Source organism: Euprymna scolopes, chromosome 19 (genome assembly GCF_053919585.1).
Source record: "Euprymna scolopes isolate OS-2025 chromosome 19, ASM5391958v1, whole genome shotgun sequence".
NCBI classification, from domain to species: Eukaryota; Metazoa; Mollusca; class Cephalopoda; order Sepiida; family Sepiolidae; genus Euprymna; species Euprymna scolopes.
In genome coordinates this window covers 126,805,979-126,820,877 of record NC_136500.1, presented here as the reverse complement: position 1 = coordinate 126,820,877, position 14,899 = coordinate 126,805,979, and the positions used below count along the sequence as shown (strand labels likewise).

At 32.4% G+C, this 14,899-nt stretch overlaps 1 protein-coding gene across 1 annotated transcript; it reads left to right on the top strand.

Annotated features, from left to right (window-relative positions):
* Window positions 1–548: 548 nt before the first annotated feature.
* On the top strand, window positions 549–13,886 carry LOC145240180 (AP-4 complex accessory subunit Tepsin-like). Its single transcript, XM_080103766.1, has 10 exons — window positions 549–687; window positions 1,960–2,053; window positions 3,218–3,285; window positions 5,596–5,677; window positions 5,958–6,032; window positions 7,858–8,040; window positions 8,265–8,406; window positions 8,980–9,181; window positions 9,815–9,994; window positions 13,053–13,886. Exons 2-10 carry the CDS (start codon window positions 1,972–1,974, stop codon window positions 13,503–13,505), a joined length of 1,467 nt encoding a protein of 488 aa, XP_079959892.1. The 5' UTR covers window positions 549–687; window positions 1,960–1,971; the 3' UTR covers window positions 13,506–13,886.
* The last annotated feature ends 1,013 nt before the right edge of the window (window positions 13,887–14,899 follow it).

The following is a 14,899-nucleotide window of genomic DNA, read 5'->3' as shown; positions in this document are numbered from 1 at the left end:
CGACTTCCTTGTAAAAAAATATTTAATTATAAAAGTGTTATTTTGTCCTGATTACTGTAAAACATCTTAAATGTGCTTTTATTTTCTTGAACGTAAAAACACGCTTGTGAGGTGACCCAGAGATTTAAGTTTTACTGGAAGTTTAAATCAATAAGTATTTATTATTTTTTTATTACTACAAGCAGTGGAAGTTGTTTCTTAAACCAAAATCAAATAAAAAGATAATTTAAAGAATTAATTTAGACATCGGAAAATAGGCTTAAATTTTTCAGATACCGATTCTGATACCCCAAAAATCCCTGATTTTTCCAATTCTCGATTCCAATTAATTGTCGCAACACTAATAATAACTAAAAATAACAAATTTTTGTCCAATGATGACTGACAAAATGATAATGATCTGCTTTCTTTGGATTAAATATTTAATTAGAATTTCTGTATGGCTTTCATCGTAAAGGTCAGAGGTTACATCAGCCAAAATATTTTGAATATAAGAACATAGGTGAGAATTTTAGTCTGGATAAAATACAATTTTTCAATTCGCATCTCGAAAATTATGAAAAAAAAAAGTTGATTTTCTCTTTAACCAAATCAGAAATCAGCTATGAATCGCCTGGATACTGCATTAGTTTGCTTGAATTTCTGGTCAGTCAGTTGGAGAAAAGATCCTACCACACAAAACTCAAAGTAAGAAGAAACTGTTTTCAAAATTTTCTTAACCATTCATAACCTGATTGAACTAATTGTTCAACTCGTAAATAAATGAATATAACAGCATATAAAGTGGGAATTGATTCAAACACACCTTGTATGCATTAGTTCAGTATCTGGGGAGGTGTCCAACACTTCCATATTGCAACTGTCCATTGCTTACATTCAGTATGCCACTATCTAAAATTAACAATAAAAATTTTTTTTTAATCATCTGCATCATAATTCAAGTCACAAAATTAACAATAAAACTTTTTTTAATCATCTACATCATAATTCAAGTCACAAAATTATCAATAACATTTTTATTTAATTATCTACATCATAATTTGGGTCACAAAATTAACAATAAATATTTTTTTAATCATCTACATCATAATTCAAGTCACAAAATTAAAAATTTTTTTTAATCATCTACATCATTCAGGTCACAAAATTAACAATAAAATTTTTATTTAATTATCTATATCATAATTTGGGTCATAAAGGGTTAATAATAAAACTGGAAATTTTGTATGTTTGATATTCTATTTTCTTAATTTAAGTTAATCATAGATGGACTGTGTTGCTGTATCATGGCTTTTCAGTGTAGGTAGACTGCCCTATGTTTCAAACTTAGTATACTGTCTAGTCGACAACGCTTCTAACCATTTGGATGTTTGTGTGAGTGAAACTTCAAAATAATTAATGAAATTTCCAAACATGGTAGATATTTTTATATCTTTCCTCGCACTGGAAAATATTAACAAAAGCAATTTTCAAAAACTAAATCTGCCACATTATTAGATTTCGTTTCTAAAAGAAGAATTTATTTTACAAATAAATTATCTGACTAATCTCAAAATAGCACGAGTGTCAAAAATATTTTAACAATAAACTGAATAACTTCAGAAATAATAACAAAAGAATCAGCTTGCAAAGCCCCACTATTTTTATATGAAAAGCTTTGCATTATTATTAATGGTACTTAACGATTTCACTTACTGCTATGCTCAACTCAAGAATGCAGCAGATGCAGTTAATCATAGATGGACTGTGTTGCTGCATCATGGCTTTTCAGTGTAGGTAGACTGTCCTATGTTTCAAACTTAGTATACTGTCTAGTCGACAACGCTTCTAACCATTTGGATGTTTGTGTGAGTGTGTGTCTTATTAACAAATGCAAAACTATTGTATAAATTTTATTTTGGAGGATAAAAAAAGCTTACCTTTATATTTGTGTAAATTGTTTTTTTAAATTATTTTCAGGTTTTAAAATTGATGGCATATATTGTAGAAAAAGGGCACCCAGATTTCCGCCATGGCCTTCGACGTCAAGCTACTGGTATCAAAGAAGCAACTAGTATGTGTTTTATAATTCGTTTGTTGGCCTCGTTTTTATCTATTGGGTGGTTATAAAAATGGAAACGAATTTGATGTAATTAGTTTAATTTTGATACAACATAATTTTGTATAACGTGCCCCCCCCACACACACACGCACAAAGCAATGGTTAGGCGCATTTTTTTTTTGCTGGGGGTAACGTTAATCAAAAAGAAAGAGTAAAAACTTCTATTAAAGAATTCTCTTAACATCTTGTTGTATTTTTACCATTGAAGAAATGAAAAAAAAAACACAAAAGGAACTATATTTTGGTGTTAGAAAGTTGCCTCCGGCTTCTTTATGTATAGAAGAGTGGGGGGTGGGGAATGTTTAGCTGAGTCTTCATCAATGAGAACCAGCCTAGAGACATCTTCACTAATCAGTTATAAAACTTGCTTTGACATTTCTCTATTTTCTAACTATTCCAGTTGTTTGTTTCTCGACATAACTAACTAGCCTAGAAATCAGTTTTGTTTATTTTTAAAATCTCACAATAATTTCATCAAAGCATTATTCCACGATTTCTAATCTAACATTCAGATCATGACGCAAGATCATTCAACATTTTATACTATACTGATGATCTGGCTTATTGTCGACACCATAGCGGATGTCCAGTCTTTGCTATATTGTCTTGAATCAACTGTGGGTGACATTTGTCTGTATGTCAGTGTCTCAATTACTATGCTCTCTGGTGTTAACATCAAGCTAGTTGCTGAATTCATTACGTTGGCAGCTATATGGTTTCTTCCACAAAAACTGATGTTCTTGGAGAGTATGAATTGGTCTATACCAACAACTAACAAGTCAGTCAAGTCTGATACTATAGATCAGGCATGTCAAACACACAGCCCATTGTAAACACGTTTGTGGTCTGCATAAATGATCTTCCTTTCTCCCTCTACTCATTGCCAATAGCAATAAACATACTGAATTTTCAAGAGTCTATAATTTTAAATGCCTGTAGAAAAAAGTCTGGAAACTATCAAAGGCATCTCTTAGATGGTACAAGGAACAAATAGTTTAGTTTTGGCAAATTTCGAGAAGCAAAGAGGGAAGTAAGTCACAAGGCTGCTGAATGTAAACCCAAGACCCACTTTCTACTCTTTATGTCGACTGAATAATTATTCTTTTAACCTTCCAGAGTTCAGTGGCCCACCTGACCCCCTACATGGGAACATCCCTTACCTGATGGTTAGACAAACAGCCCAGGTGAGTTATCAGATGATATTAAGATTTTACAATTACATTAAATGAAATTACGTAACACCTGTAACAAAAAAACAGGATAATGTACATATGGATAAGAATCAAGGTGATTCCTATAAGAGGCTTTGCAATCATGCAACTAGAATCCATGACTGGTGACAGGCATAGTTATTATATCATCGTGAAATAAGTATTCTTTTCATTGACAAAATTATACAAGAAAATTTACAAAGATTATCAATTTTTTTTTCAGATTAGCGCATATTTTCTAACTTCCTTAGCTCTATCATTAACCCAAAGTCAGAGTGGCAACCTCCCCACCCTCTCATAATTGCAAAGATCTTAAAACCACACATAATCGTCTTTAAAAAAAAAGGCACACAGGATTTATCTCCGATAGAAAAAAAATGGTTAACTGCCCTTAAACCGTCCTAGATTTCGATTTCAATTATTTGTACATATAATGCATTACAATTCAGCTTTGAGTTCTTTAACTTTTTTCTTTTAATGGATATATAGAATTTTTAAGGAATTGCAGCATATTTATGTGCATTTACTGCAGATTATGTGGAAACCATTAATTTTTGGAGATTTTCAGTAGCATATTCAGATTCCTTGTACAGAAATACACTTATATGGTAAATTTCATTGCTTAATCTTCTGATATGACATTTTTACTGAAAAAGTATTGTAAAAAATGTGACGAAATGCATATGGTCTTAAAGAGGAAAAAATATCCAAACATGTGAGGCACAAAAATAGCCATAACTTACTTGATTTTAAGTTGATTTAAAAAATTTAAAAAGATTATTTCTTAGCTCATCAAGCTCTTTCTATGTATACCAATATTGAAATATTTTAAGCTATTTCAAATTTTTTCATGTGTATTGCTATTATATATATATATATTTATTTATTTGTCTACAACATTCCCCTTTATTTGTGGGTCCAAATATGCTTAAAATAATTAGCCAAATTGTGGGGAGGGTGAGGATTGTAGATTAAAAAAAAGGGAGAAAAAAACAACAGCGCACATATCAGACCTTAAGGTTGAAAATCCAAATTTTGAATGTGTTTTATTTTTCATCTTTTGTGTTTTGAATTGTGAAATTTGTTGAATATGTTAATAATTATTATCTTTCAGATTAGCAAAAAAAAAAAACCACTACTTTCAATCTTTGAAAAATAAATAATTTTTTTTTTAGTGAGCCCAGTATTGCTAATATTCCATTAAATAGTAAATGCTTTAAAGAATCAATACGAAAAAAGAAAAAAGAATCAATAAATAACTGCACACTTTTCTAAAAATATGATGATTTCTTTCTGCAATTTCTTGTTGATTCACCTATGGTGGCCCAACCGTGATACTCGATGGAGTTGTTTTCAACACATATGACATATATATCACTTATGAAAAAAGAATTGAACTCTTCACTTAATTGTGAAACCAAACATTAAAAATACATGGCTAAATAAGTTTATTTAGTCATATCCAGGCCTCCATACTTAATTTTAACCTATCATCATTAATTTTTTTTTTTTATTTCGCTATGCAAATGTATAGAATGGTATAACAAGTTGGAATTATTTAAAATTCAGGTATATTCTTATTTAGACGAAAAAAAAATTATTTGGTTAAAAAACCTTTTCAAAAATATCTTAATTTTTTAACGATTGAGATAAAAATGGTGGTGGATGGTATCATTTTTGAAAATTTAAAATTCTATTAAAAATAGTAGAAAAAGTTTTATATTATTCTGCTTTTTACTTTTCATATAATAAAATTAAGGTTTTTATCTTTCTGGAAAAAAAAGTTGCTCAAGAATGGATTTTAATAGATTTTAATTTGTTTATAAACAACTGCTTGTTTATTTTTTCCATTTTTTGGTTGTGCCTATAATAAATCAACTTATGATGAATTTGGACTTAGTCTTTTGTTGTCCTGATTACTGTAAAAACACATTTTGAATGTGCCTATATTTTCTCAAACGTAAAAACACACTTGTGAAGGGGGTGATGTAAAGATTTTAGTCTTACTGGAAGTTTAAATCAATGAATATTTATTATTTTATTATTAATGCAAGCAGTGATAGACGTTTTATAAAAGCAAAATCAAATAAAGATAATTCAAGGAATCGGTTTTGGCATTGGAAAATCAGCAAAATTTTCCAATTCCGGTACCTATTCTGACACCCCCAAAAGTTCCGATTTTTCTGATTCCCGATTCCGATTAATCGCCCCAACACTAATATATATATGTATGTATATGTATGCGCATGTGTGAGTATTATTTTTTAAACATTTTTCTTGCAGAGTCTTTCTGAAGTTTTATTTGATGCTGAACGCAAAAGGGAATCCGAAACTGACCCCAAAAAGTCGTATTCTTCAAATTCTGGTTTGTAGATTTGTATTTTCTTGTTTTATTTTTGCTTAAAATCTTGATGTTTCTGAGTTCAATAAGATGCAACTGAAGAAGGTCGGAGGTTATATTGGCCCAAAAAGTTGTGGCAATCAGAACAGTAGTTCGTATAATTCATGATTTAAAACATTTGGTCAAATAATAAAATCGTCATCTAAAAAATTCCAAAATTCTTATTTGATCCGTTCTGCTGAGATTAAATTGATCCAGTTTTCTTTGAGCGATTTTTGATTTATTCTTGTTTTCTTTTCTTCAGCGCCAACAGGAATGGGTAACATCCCGGGAAGTGGTAAAATGGAAGGCTTTGGAAATTCTCCTCAGCACCAGCCAAGTATGTTACTTTCACAGATTTCATAAATTACTAGTCTGGCACAAGGATACCACTTTTATTTATTCGATGGGGATGTAGACGTTCTTTATCTTTTGGGACCATGATTAATAATTATATTTGACTGCTTGTCTCTGAAGGTTAGGAATAATAACATCATAAAAAAAAATTAACTTTATGCAACACAACTTTTTTTTATACTTCAATTCACTCCAAACAAAGCATATCGTCACTGACACATAAAGGGCTGCTGTGGTTGGAGCCAGATTTATAAGGGACAACTTGGCTGAGGCAGCAAGATATTTGTTCATATTACATTTAAATTTTTGTATGTAGATACTATCTAGGAAATGGGGAGCAGAAAAGGGTAAAGTCCGAGGTAAGAAAACTAGCATCTAGGAACCTCTACAATGAAAGGGTGAGGTGTAGCAACTAGTCTGGTGAGTTACCTGGCGCATGTTCTGTAAAAGTACTTATAAAACAAGCACAGGGATGCATCTCTGCAGTGATGTGACAGGAGCTGGATCTTGACAAGCAGTGTGGGACTTATTAGATTAGAAATTCGTTTTTGCACCCAGTCCCAGAAGGAGAGTCTAGTGGTTGGTGCACAAGCCCAGATGTTGCAACAGTATTTTATTTACCTCCTCTTCTAGAAGTCAGACACAAGGTCAGGTGTTGTTTTAAAAAGCCAACACACTCTGTTTTACAAAAAATGGCTAAAAAAAAGTAGACTAACCTCTTCTCAGACAGAACATAAAGCCTGGGAGGATGGACCACCTTGAACTGAACCAAACCATACCTCAGCCGAACAGCAATAAATACAATACGGCATAATCACATTGACGCACTAAAGTTAAGCAACATTGAGCCTAGTCAGTACCAGATGGGTGACCAATATAGAAATATCAGGCCTCGTATGTAGGGGGATGTCAACATCACCCTGCAAGAGTTGTGGAAACCTAACGTCGTCATTTCCCCAAATGAAGATATACCTGTGACTGGGGACCACTTATGAATTATGTATTATTTATTCATGATAAATTAATGATCTGGATTTTGATCACAACATTGACCTTAAGATTAATTTTGTCATTAATGACTATTTTTATACTCTTCAAGTAAATTCCAGGCTCCCCTCAACCCGTCATCCCACCTAAATAGTTTCCCATCTCTCTCTTATACTTATCTAGTTCAATAGTGGGTAATCATTAAAACAAGCTGGCGAGAAAGTGAGTAACCATTTTACATTAAATTCATATAGAAAATTGATCCACCTCTACACTCTAAAATGCTAATTAAGAACTTGTTTTTTTTTTAAAATTATTTTGTAGATATTTTTCCAGGCTGTTTTATTAGAGTAATTGGCATAAAATAGAGTAGAATTTCACGCTTTAATTAAAAAGCCTGGATATAATAGTTTTTGTTTGAATTTTGCATTGATTCTAAGAAATCAGTTTAATTCAACTCTCAACAAAATATCAACTGGATAGCTATACATATTTTAAAACAATTTTCTTTCTGAAAATTCAAAAAAAAAACATAACACCACAATACCTTTTTGGTTCGATGCATCATGTTGGTAAATGGACAAGTTATAATTGAAAATTATTGAAATCTTTCAATATTGTCATTATTCTTTTTACCTTGTCTCATTAACTGTATTGCCATAGCCTTCTAACACAACTCTTTATACATTATGCACAATGCTTCAAGCAAACTACAACATCATGATAAATTATTGTTTTTTTTTTATAAAAGAAATGGCTTTAAATATGTTATTTATTTTATTATTTTTTCTATCCCTTGTGTGATATTTTTTAAATGGCAGAAACAACTGGCCAACTTTTAAGGGACAGTCTTGGGAATTTTTTGGACAAACTGACTGAATCTCCACAGTCCAACCAAACGTTTCTGATTGATGCACACAAACTGAGCAACAATTTTGCGCCTGTGAAACTTGATCAGAAAACAGAAATATTAACTCAAACTTTGACAGATTCTCTTCCACGAGGTAAGCAACAGGTTTTTTTTAATTTATCATTTTGTACCTTTAAATTGAAAGTATGCTTAACATATTATATATATATAAGAAAATGTATTTATGCAGAAATGTATATATATATATATATATATATATATAAACTGTATATGAGTCAAACTCTGAATTTCTTTAGAATTCATTGGGAAAGTTTAGCAAATTGTTTTAATTATTTCAAATTACTGTTTTTGTTTTAGTGATTGTGCCGCAACATATCCCTGGCAAAGCAGGAGGTGGTTGGGATGACGATGCTGATGTTGTTCAACCTCATTGTTTGTCTTCATCCCACATATCAAACAATAAAGATAATCTGGCCAACACAGAACTAATAGATGACAGGTAAGTTTTAGTGCAAATCATTTATTTCTTACATTACCGAATAAGTAAAAATATTCTATATATTTTTAACCTTACCAAATAATAAAAATATTTTCCAAACAGTAAAATTGGAAAATATTTTTAAATAAATTATAAAAGTTGCACATTTTTCGAAGAGTTACTCAGACAAGTTAAAACATCTATTTTGTAACAAGAAAAAAACTCAGCTTAAAACTTTTGGAATTAACAATTTGTTTTGGTAGTTGTTTCTTGAAAATAATTTTAAAAAAGTAATTTAAATATAAAAATTTTGAATAAAAAGAATCCGTTTTAAAACCATATTAAGATGCAAATATTTCATTTAAAAAAATCATCTAATTAAAAAAAAAATAATTTTATTTTTTTTTAATCAAATATTTGCATCTTAATATGGTTTCAAAAACAATATATGTTTATTCAAAGTTTTTAATTTTGTTAAAGATGTTACTATAAGCTTTTTGCCAATTCTCATGAATTAAATATTTTTGTATTTTTTTGAGCAAAAGAAATAGATTATGTCATTGAAATGACTGTATCTTTTTGTGTATTGTTTAGGCTTGACTCTGAGGAATACAGTTTGCCCGAGTGGAATGAAGAGGATCAACTGGTTAGGGAGATGATACAAAACCCCCGACAAATTCCTTCACGCACTGATTTAGAAACATTCAACACTAAATGCCGTGGCCTTAACTGTGATAAAATTCTGAACTTGATCAATCACCATTTACAGACAGACGCAGCAAAGCACTCGCAGTTAGTAAGTATGAATTGATAAGTGTTCCGTCCCATAAAGACCACATGCTCCATTGTCTAGAGTGTTTTAAGTTTTACGATGGAAAGTGTAAACACTTCTCCAAAATTAAAACTCTGAAGACATTTTGTAATTGAATCAACACGTTTATTAAAAATGAAGAAGGTAAAAACTGAAAACAGAAAGAAAGAATAAAACAGAATTAGTGTGAAGCTTGCTGTGGAAGGGGGAAGCAGAAAATACTTAAAAATACATCGAAATTGAATAAGTCCAAAATATTAACGAAATAGAAAGTAAGAAATTAATCAAAGTCCTAATGTGGAAACAAAATGAAGGATAAAACTTACAGCGAAGGTCTGGCGTTGAGGAGAGGAAGGTGGAGGCGGTAGCAGCTAAACTCTTGTGGCCGTCAACCCATGGAAAAGTGAAAAAGGCCAGCCCCGGTGTTAGCGGTGAAGGGTCACAAGTTGTCCCCTCCAAAGAAAGGGAAAGATGAGGGGCAATAAAGAAAGAATGAGTCATGACCATAAGTTTTTTAAATAAAAATGTCAGCATGTTCAGCAATGAATAATTTTATCTGCTTGAAAAGCTTGTTTTGAAATAATTGCCAACAACATGTCTTGTATTCTTGTTTTTCAGATATGTCTCTTCATGTTGGAATGGCTGTGCCGAACAGACTTTGTCAATCTGAATCTAATGGCTTCCTTCAGTAAAGATAACCTGCTCAACATCTACAACAGCATCTCAAGCACACGTAACGATAATGAATCGCATGCTGATCATACTGATGAGATGTTGATCAAATCAAAAGCACGAAAAGTAACTTGAACCCCATTTCTTCATTTTGTTATTGCATATGTATAACTATATATTACTCAGATAAGATGTTAATGTAATTGCTTGAAGCATTGTTTAATATAAAGGTAATCATTAGAAGACAAGACATTCACTGCATCCAAAAATGCTATTTAAAACTTTAAGAGTAATTTACAATCTATATAATTATAAAACTCAAATGACCCTGTAACGGGTGTTGTACCCCAACATCCGGTTTACAACTTCTGGTTGCACATGCATACATAAACAAATAATCAACACAACGATAAAACGCATCGTTTTACTGTGTACGTTTTCAGCATCCCAATTTCTTTTTTCGCGTTTAAATTATCCAAATAAACGATTGTTAATACTTTCTGCATTTTTTTTTACATCGTTCATTTCCGTATTACGTTTAAGTTATTTTAACACAATTTTCTTACAAATAACATACAACCATAAGAGCATTTTACAACAGGGGTTTACCCACCGCCTTACTTTTTTCTTTAATTTATTCTCCATTTTTTTAATACACCTTTCATAAAAAACATTCATACATTTTCTTCTACACTACCAACATAAATAAAAAAACTCAGAAAATGTTTTTTTTTAAATTTGCGTTACAAATAATCAATGCGACAATATTGTTTTACTGTGTACGTTTTCAGCGTCCCAATTGTTTTTTTTTGTGTTTAAATTAAGAGATGTATCAAAATTTGAATTTAAAGTATTATGGTATCTTTTCAGTGCACATTTACCTATAAGTATAGCAAACCACTTATAATTCAATGGCTGTAAGTTTTCTTTCAAAAGTTTTCTGTGATTATCAACTAGAGAGAATGTGAATATCTACTGGAGAGAATGTGAATATCTACTGAAGAGAAAGTGAATATCTACTGGGGAGAATGTGAATGCCATACTAGACTACTATCTTGGAGTGCCTAAGGTCTCTCTGTACAGGGGTTTTTCATGACAATCAAGTTCTCTCGAGTAGGCATCCTATATGAATAGTAAAGCAGATGTTCAAATAAATGTAAAGATTCTTATCTGCTAAAACATCTTTCTAATGCGTATAAAAACATCTTGAGTTATATGTAAATTGAAAAAATGGACGAGAGAATGTAGAAGGAAAATATTGAAAATACTTATTACTATTATTGTGTGGGTTTAAGCACAGATAATGAGTGGGGAAATTATTGATAGTGGTTTCAGCTAGATGAGTCTTTTTTTGTGAAAATCAGGCCAGGGGAGACCATAGATTGGAGCTCAGACGAGCACTTACCATGAAAATAATATAGCAGAGACAGGCTCGCAATTTCTCTTCTGTGGGAAAGAAATTGCAGGGAAAAGTTGCAGGGCATCCTCCCTAAGTTATGAAGTCTATTTTGAACTCTAAGGCAGGATAAGCTGCTTCTAGGATGTGTCAAGAAGTTAAATTTAATTAGTACAGTATCATTTGGTTATTAAAGTATAAAATGATCAAAATTGTTATAAAACTACAAATTGTTGTTTAGGTAATGTTATCTTAATCTTTACGGAGAGCAACAACAAAGTTTAAGAAAGAAGAAAAAAAATTAAAAAATGATGTCAAATGACCAGTGATTGAAATAGTGACCTTCAGATACATGGGGTGTGCAATAAGTAATGACCCTGACCCAATTTCCATAGTAGTAAAGCAACAAAACTTGGCACAGTTATTAGTCTTTCTCTACATATAAACCACCCAGAGTTATACATTTCTCCCATCGTTTGATGCAGATCTGGAGACCGTTTTTTGCAGCTTGGTCCTCTAACGATGACATGACTTCAGAAATCAAGGCTGCATCATCTGGGAAAACGCTTTCCTTTCAAAAACAACTTCATGGCTGGGAAGAGGTGAAAGTCAGGAGAGTAGGGAGGATGGGGAAGGATTTCATAACCACACACCCATGCTTCTGATCTGGTGACATGCGAGTTGTGGACCGGAGTGTACCTTTGCTGATCTTGCCCTGCCTCTCGATTTTGATAGCTTTCCTTAATTTCCTCAAAAGAGAAGCATAATAGGCTCCTGTAATTGTGGTACCCTCTGCCAGGAAATCTGTCATCACTACTCCGTCCTGGTCCCAGAAGACTGTGAGCATGACGTTGCCAGCAAAGGGCTGCACCCTTGCCTTCTTTGGAGGTGGTGAGTCCAAGTGCTTCAACTGCATTGACTGGGCTTTGATCTCTGGATCATAGAGATGGACCCAGGTTTCATCCTGTGTAATCAGTCTTTTGAAAAACTTTGACTCATTTTCTTGGCACATCTCCAAATTCATCCTCGAACACTCTAACCTGACACTTCCAACTGAGCTATTGTACTACTTAAAGGAAAGACAGAGAAACAACCTAGTTGTGAATGTGTCTTATTTTTATAACACAACACCCTTCTTTTTAATTACAGAAAGAGACAGAGAATGTCACCTGCTATAAACTATGAAGTAGCTCGCTCTCTATCTCTCACTCTCTCTTCCTTGTAAACATTGCTTTTTCAGTTGACCATTATTTCATTCTCTAATTGAAAAATATTCTGACTGGGAAAAATCATTTTATGAAAGAAATGAAATCAAATTGATTTGTTCATTATTTTTAAAAACATGCTGCCAGGATCCACCCAATAAACTGGTTAGTTAGAATCAAATATTGATTTGAACGCAGAAATATTTTCATGACAACAAAGTTGAGAATCAGATCAAGCTTTACTTTATATAAAGACTAACTTTCATTAGATTGTTATATGGAACATTGTTCTTCAAAAATGCTTGATATGGTAAAAATTCTGAAAAAAAAACTAGATCTGCCTTTTTAAATCTGATTATAAAATTAGATTTGCATTGCAACTTTATTTCATAATGATCAGTTGTCTAGTGAGACGTTTATGAAATAAATTACCCATACAATGAAAACCTAGCAGTCACTAGATTCTTCCATCCGAACAGCACAACGAGTAGAGGGCAATCAAAGCTAAAGTCTGGATAACCAATTATGCATTCTTCTCTCGTATGCTTCATCTTTCTCTAACTTAAGTTTTTTTTTGTTCCAGATAATCCGTACATTAGAAAAGCTGACGGCCCACAAAAATATTCTCCCCATGAATCAAAACGCAACCAAATCAAACTACAAAGATGAGGTTTCTCCAGAAGAGATGAGTCCCAGCCTTGACTCACAGGTTACGAGCAATCTGCCTGATACCTATCCAAATATTCAAGGGGAGCACGAAGAAAAGGATAATCCCTTAGACGAAGGCAGCTTGAGCAAATCTGTGTTTGATTTCATTCGGATAGAAGAAGAGAAATTTGAAGCAGAGAAATTGGCCAAGAGTAACCCGGAAGCGATGAGTCCCTCAGGGCTTAAACCAGGTTCATCACCTCACAGCCCGAGTTTAAGTCTTTACTCGAGGCTCGACACAGAGCTGAGTGATGCGTCTTCGCATCCATCAGCTGGATCAGAATTCTCATTACTGAATGATGATTCCCTTGAGACAAATGAGAACTGATGCAGAACTCAAACATGTTGTGTTGGTTTTTAATATATATATATACAAAATGAAGAAATGAAAAGAAAAATTAAAAAAGAACAGACAAAAATTCATATTTTTATGAGCAAATTGTGAATATTATAACACATTTTGTGCATCTGAGTGAAATTTGAACAACCGGTTCAGTTACAGACACTGCTTCGCGCGCAAAAAAAGATTCAATCAAAGCTTTCAGAACTTCCAAAATCTCAACAGCAACTGTTTCTTTTTTTTTACTAATGTCATCGATTATCAAGGCTAGAAACCACTCAAAGATAATGGTTAAAAAAAGATGGATAGATGAATGATGACAAATATGAACGATTGAAAATGATTAACAGAACGAAAAAGAAAAAAAAATTGATTATTGACACAAACAGTTTATGTCAAGTATTTGTTGACATTGGATTTGAAGACGATTTTAACTTACAGGTAAGCAACCCTGTGGTAATCTGTTTCACAGGAAGTTCTTGGACAGAGACTCTGTTCATGGAAATTCTGTTTGATTTTAAGAGGAAGAAAAGAAGTTCTTTGCAGTCATTATTTCATTATATCTCCAAGTTTTGACAAAACAAACCTATCAGTTGATAAAGTGTATTTTGGAGTTTTACGCATTTCGGAGAAACAAGAATCAAACCCAGGATCAATAGCAAATGATATTACCAACTTAAAACGTGTTGTTTCAAATAGCGAACCAAAATGGGGATAAATTATCTGGGGAGAGATGGAAGGGAGGTGTAATATTCCGTGGTTAATTTCAATGTTTTTCATTTCAACTTTATACTGAAATAATGTTCTGTAGATTTAAAAATAAGTTGTAGGCTTGTTACGGCATGGAAATAATAACTGATACATCAGAATAAGGAAGAAAGGTTTATTATTTCCTTCCTATTTCATCAGTTCTGATTGCATCAAGAGACAAATTTGTGTTGTCTATCCATGTAACACTTAATCATTGACTAAGTTTTGACATTCAAGTATTTTTTTTAACTTCTTGCATCAAATGGCATCACGCCCTGTCTGGAGCGATTTCCACTAGAATAAGTCTTAAAAAATCTTATTTAAAATTACACCTGGATATTTTTATAGCACCGATAAATAATCATTTTGTGGATAATCGTCAGCTTTTTTAGAGGGCGTTGTGGATGTCGATGACTGCTTGTTTCTAGTGGAGATTTTCTTCCCTTTTTTTTATCCATTGCAGGTGCATTTGTTTGTGGCGTCAGAGTTTGTCGGATTGGGCAAATTTTTTTCCACAGATTTCACATTGGAACGGCTTTTCCCTGATGTGAATCCTCCGATGATTCTGGAGCGTGTTGTTCCATGCAAATTTCTGGATGCAGAAGTCACATTGAATGGGTTTTTCTCCGGTT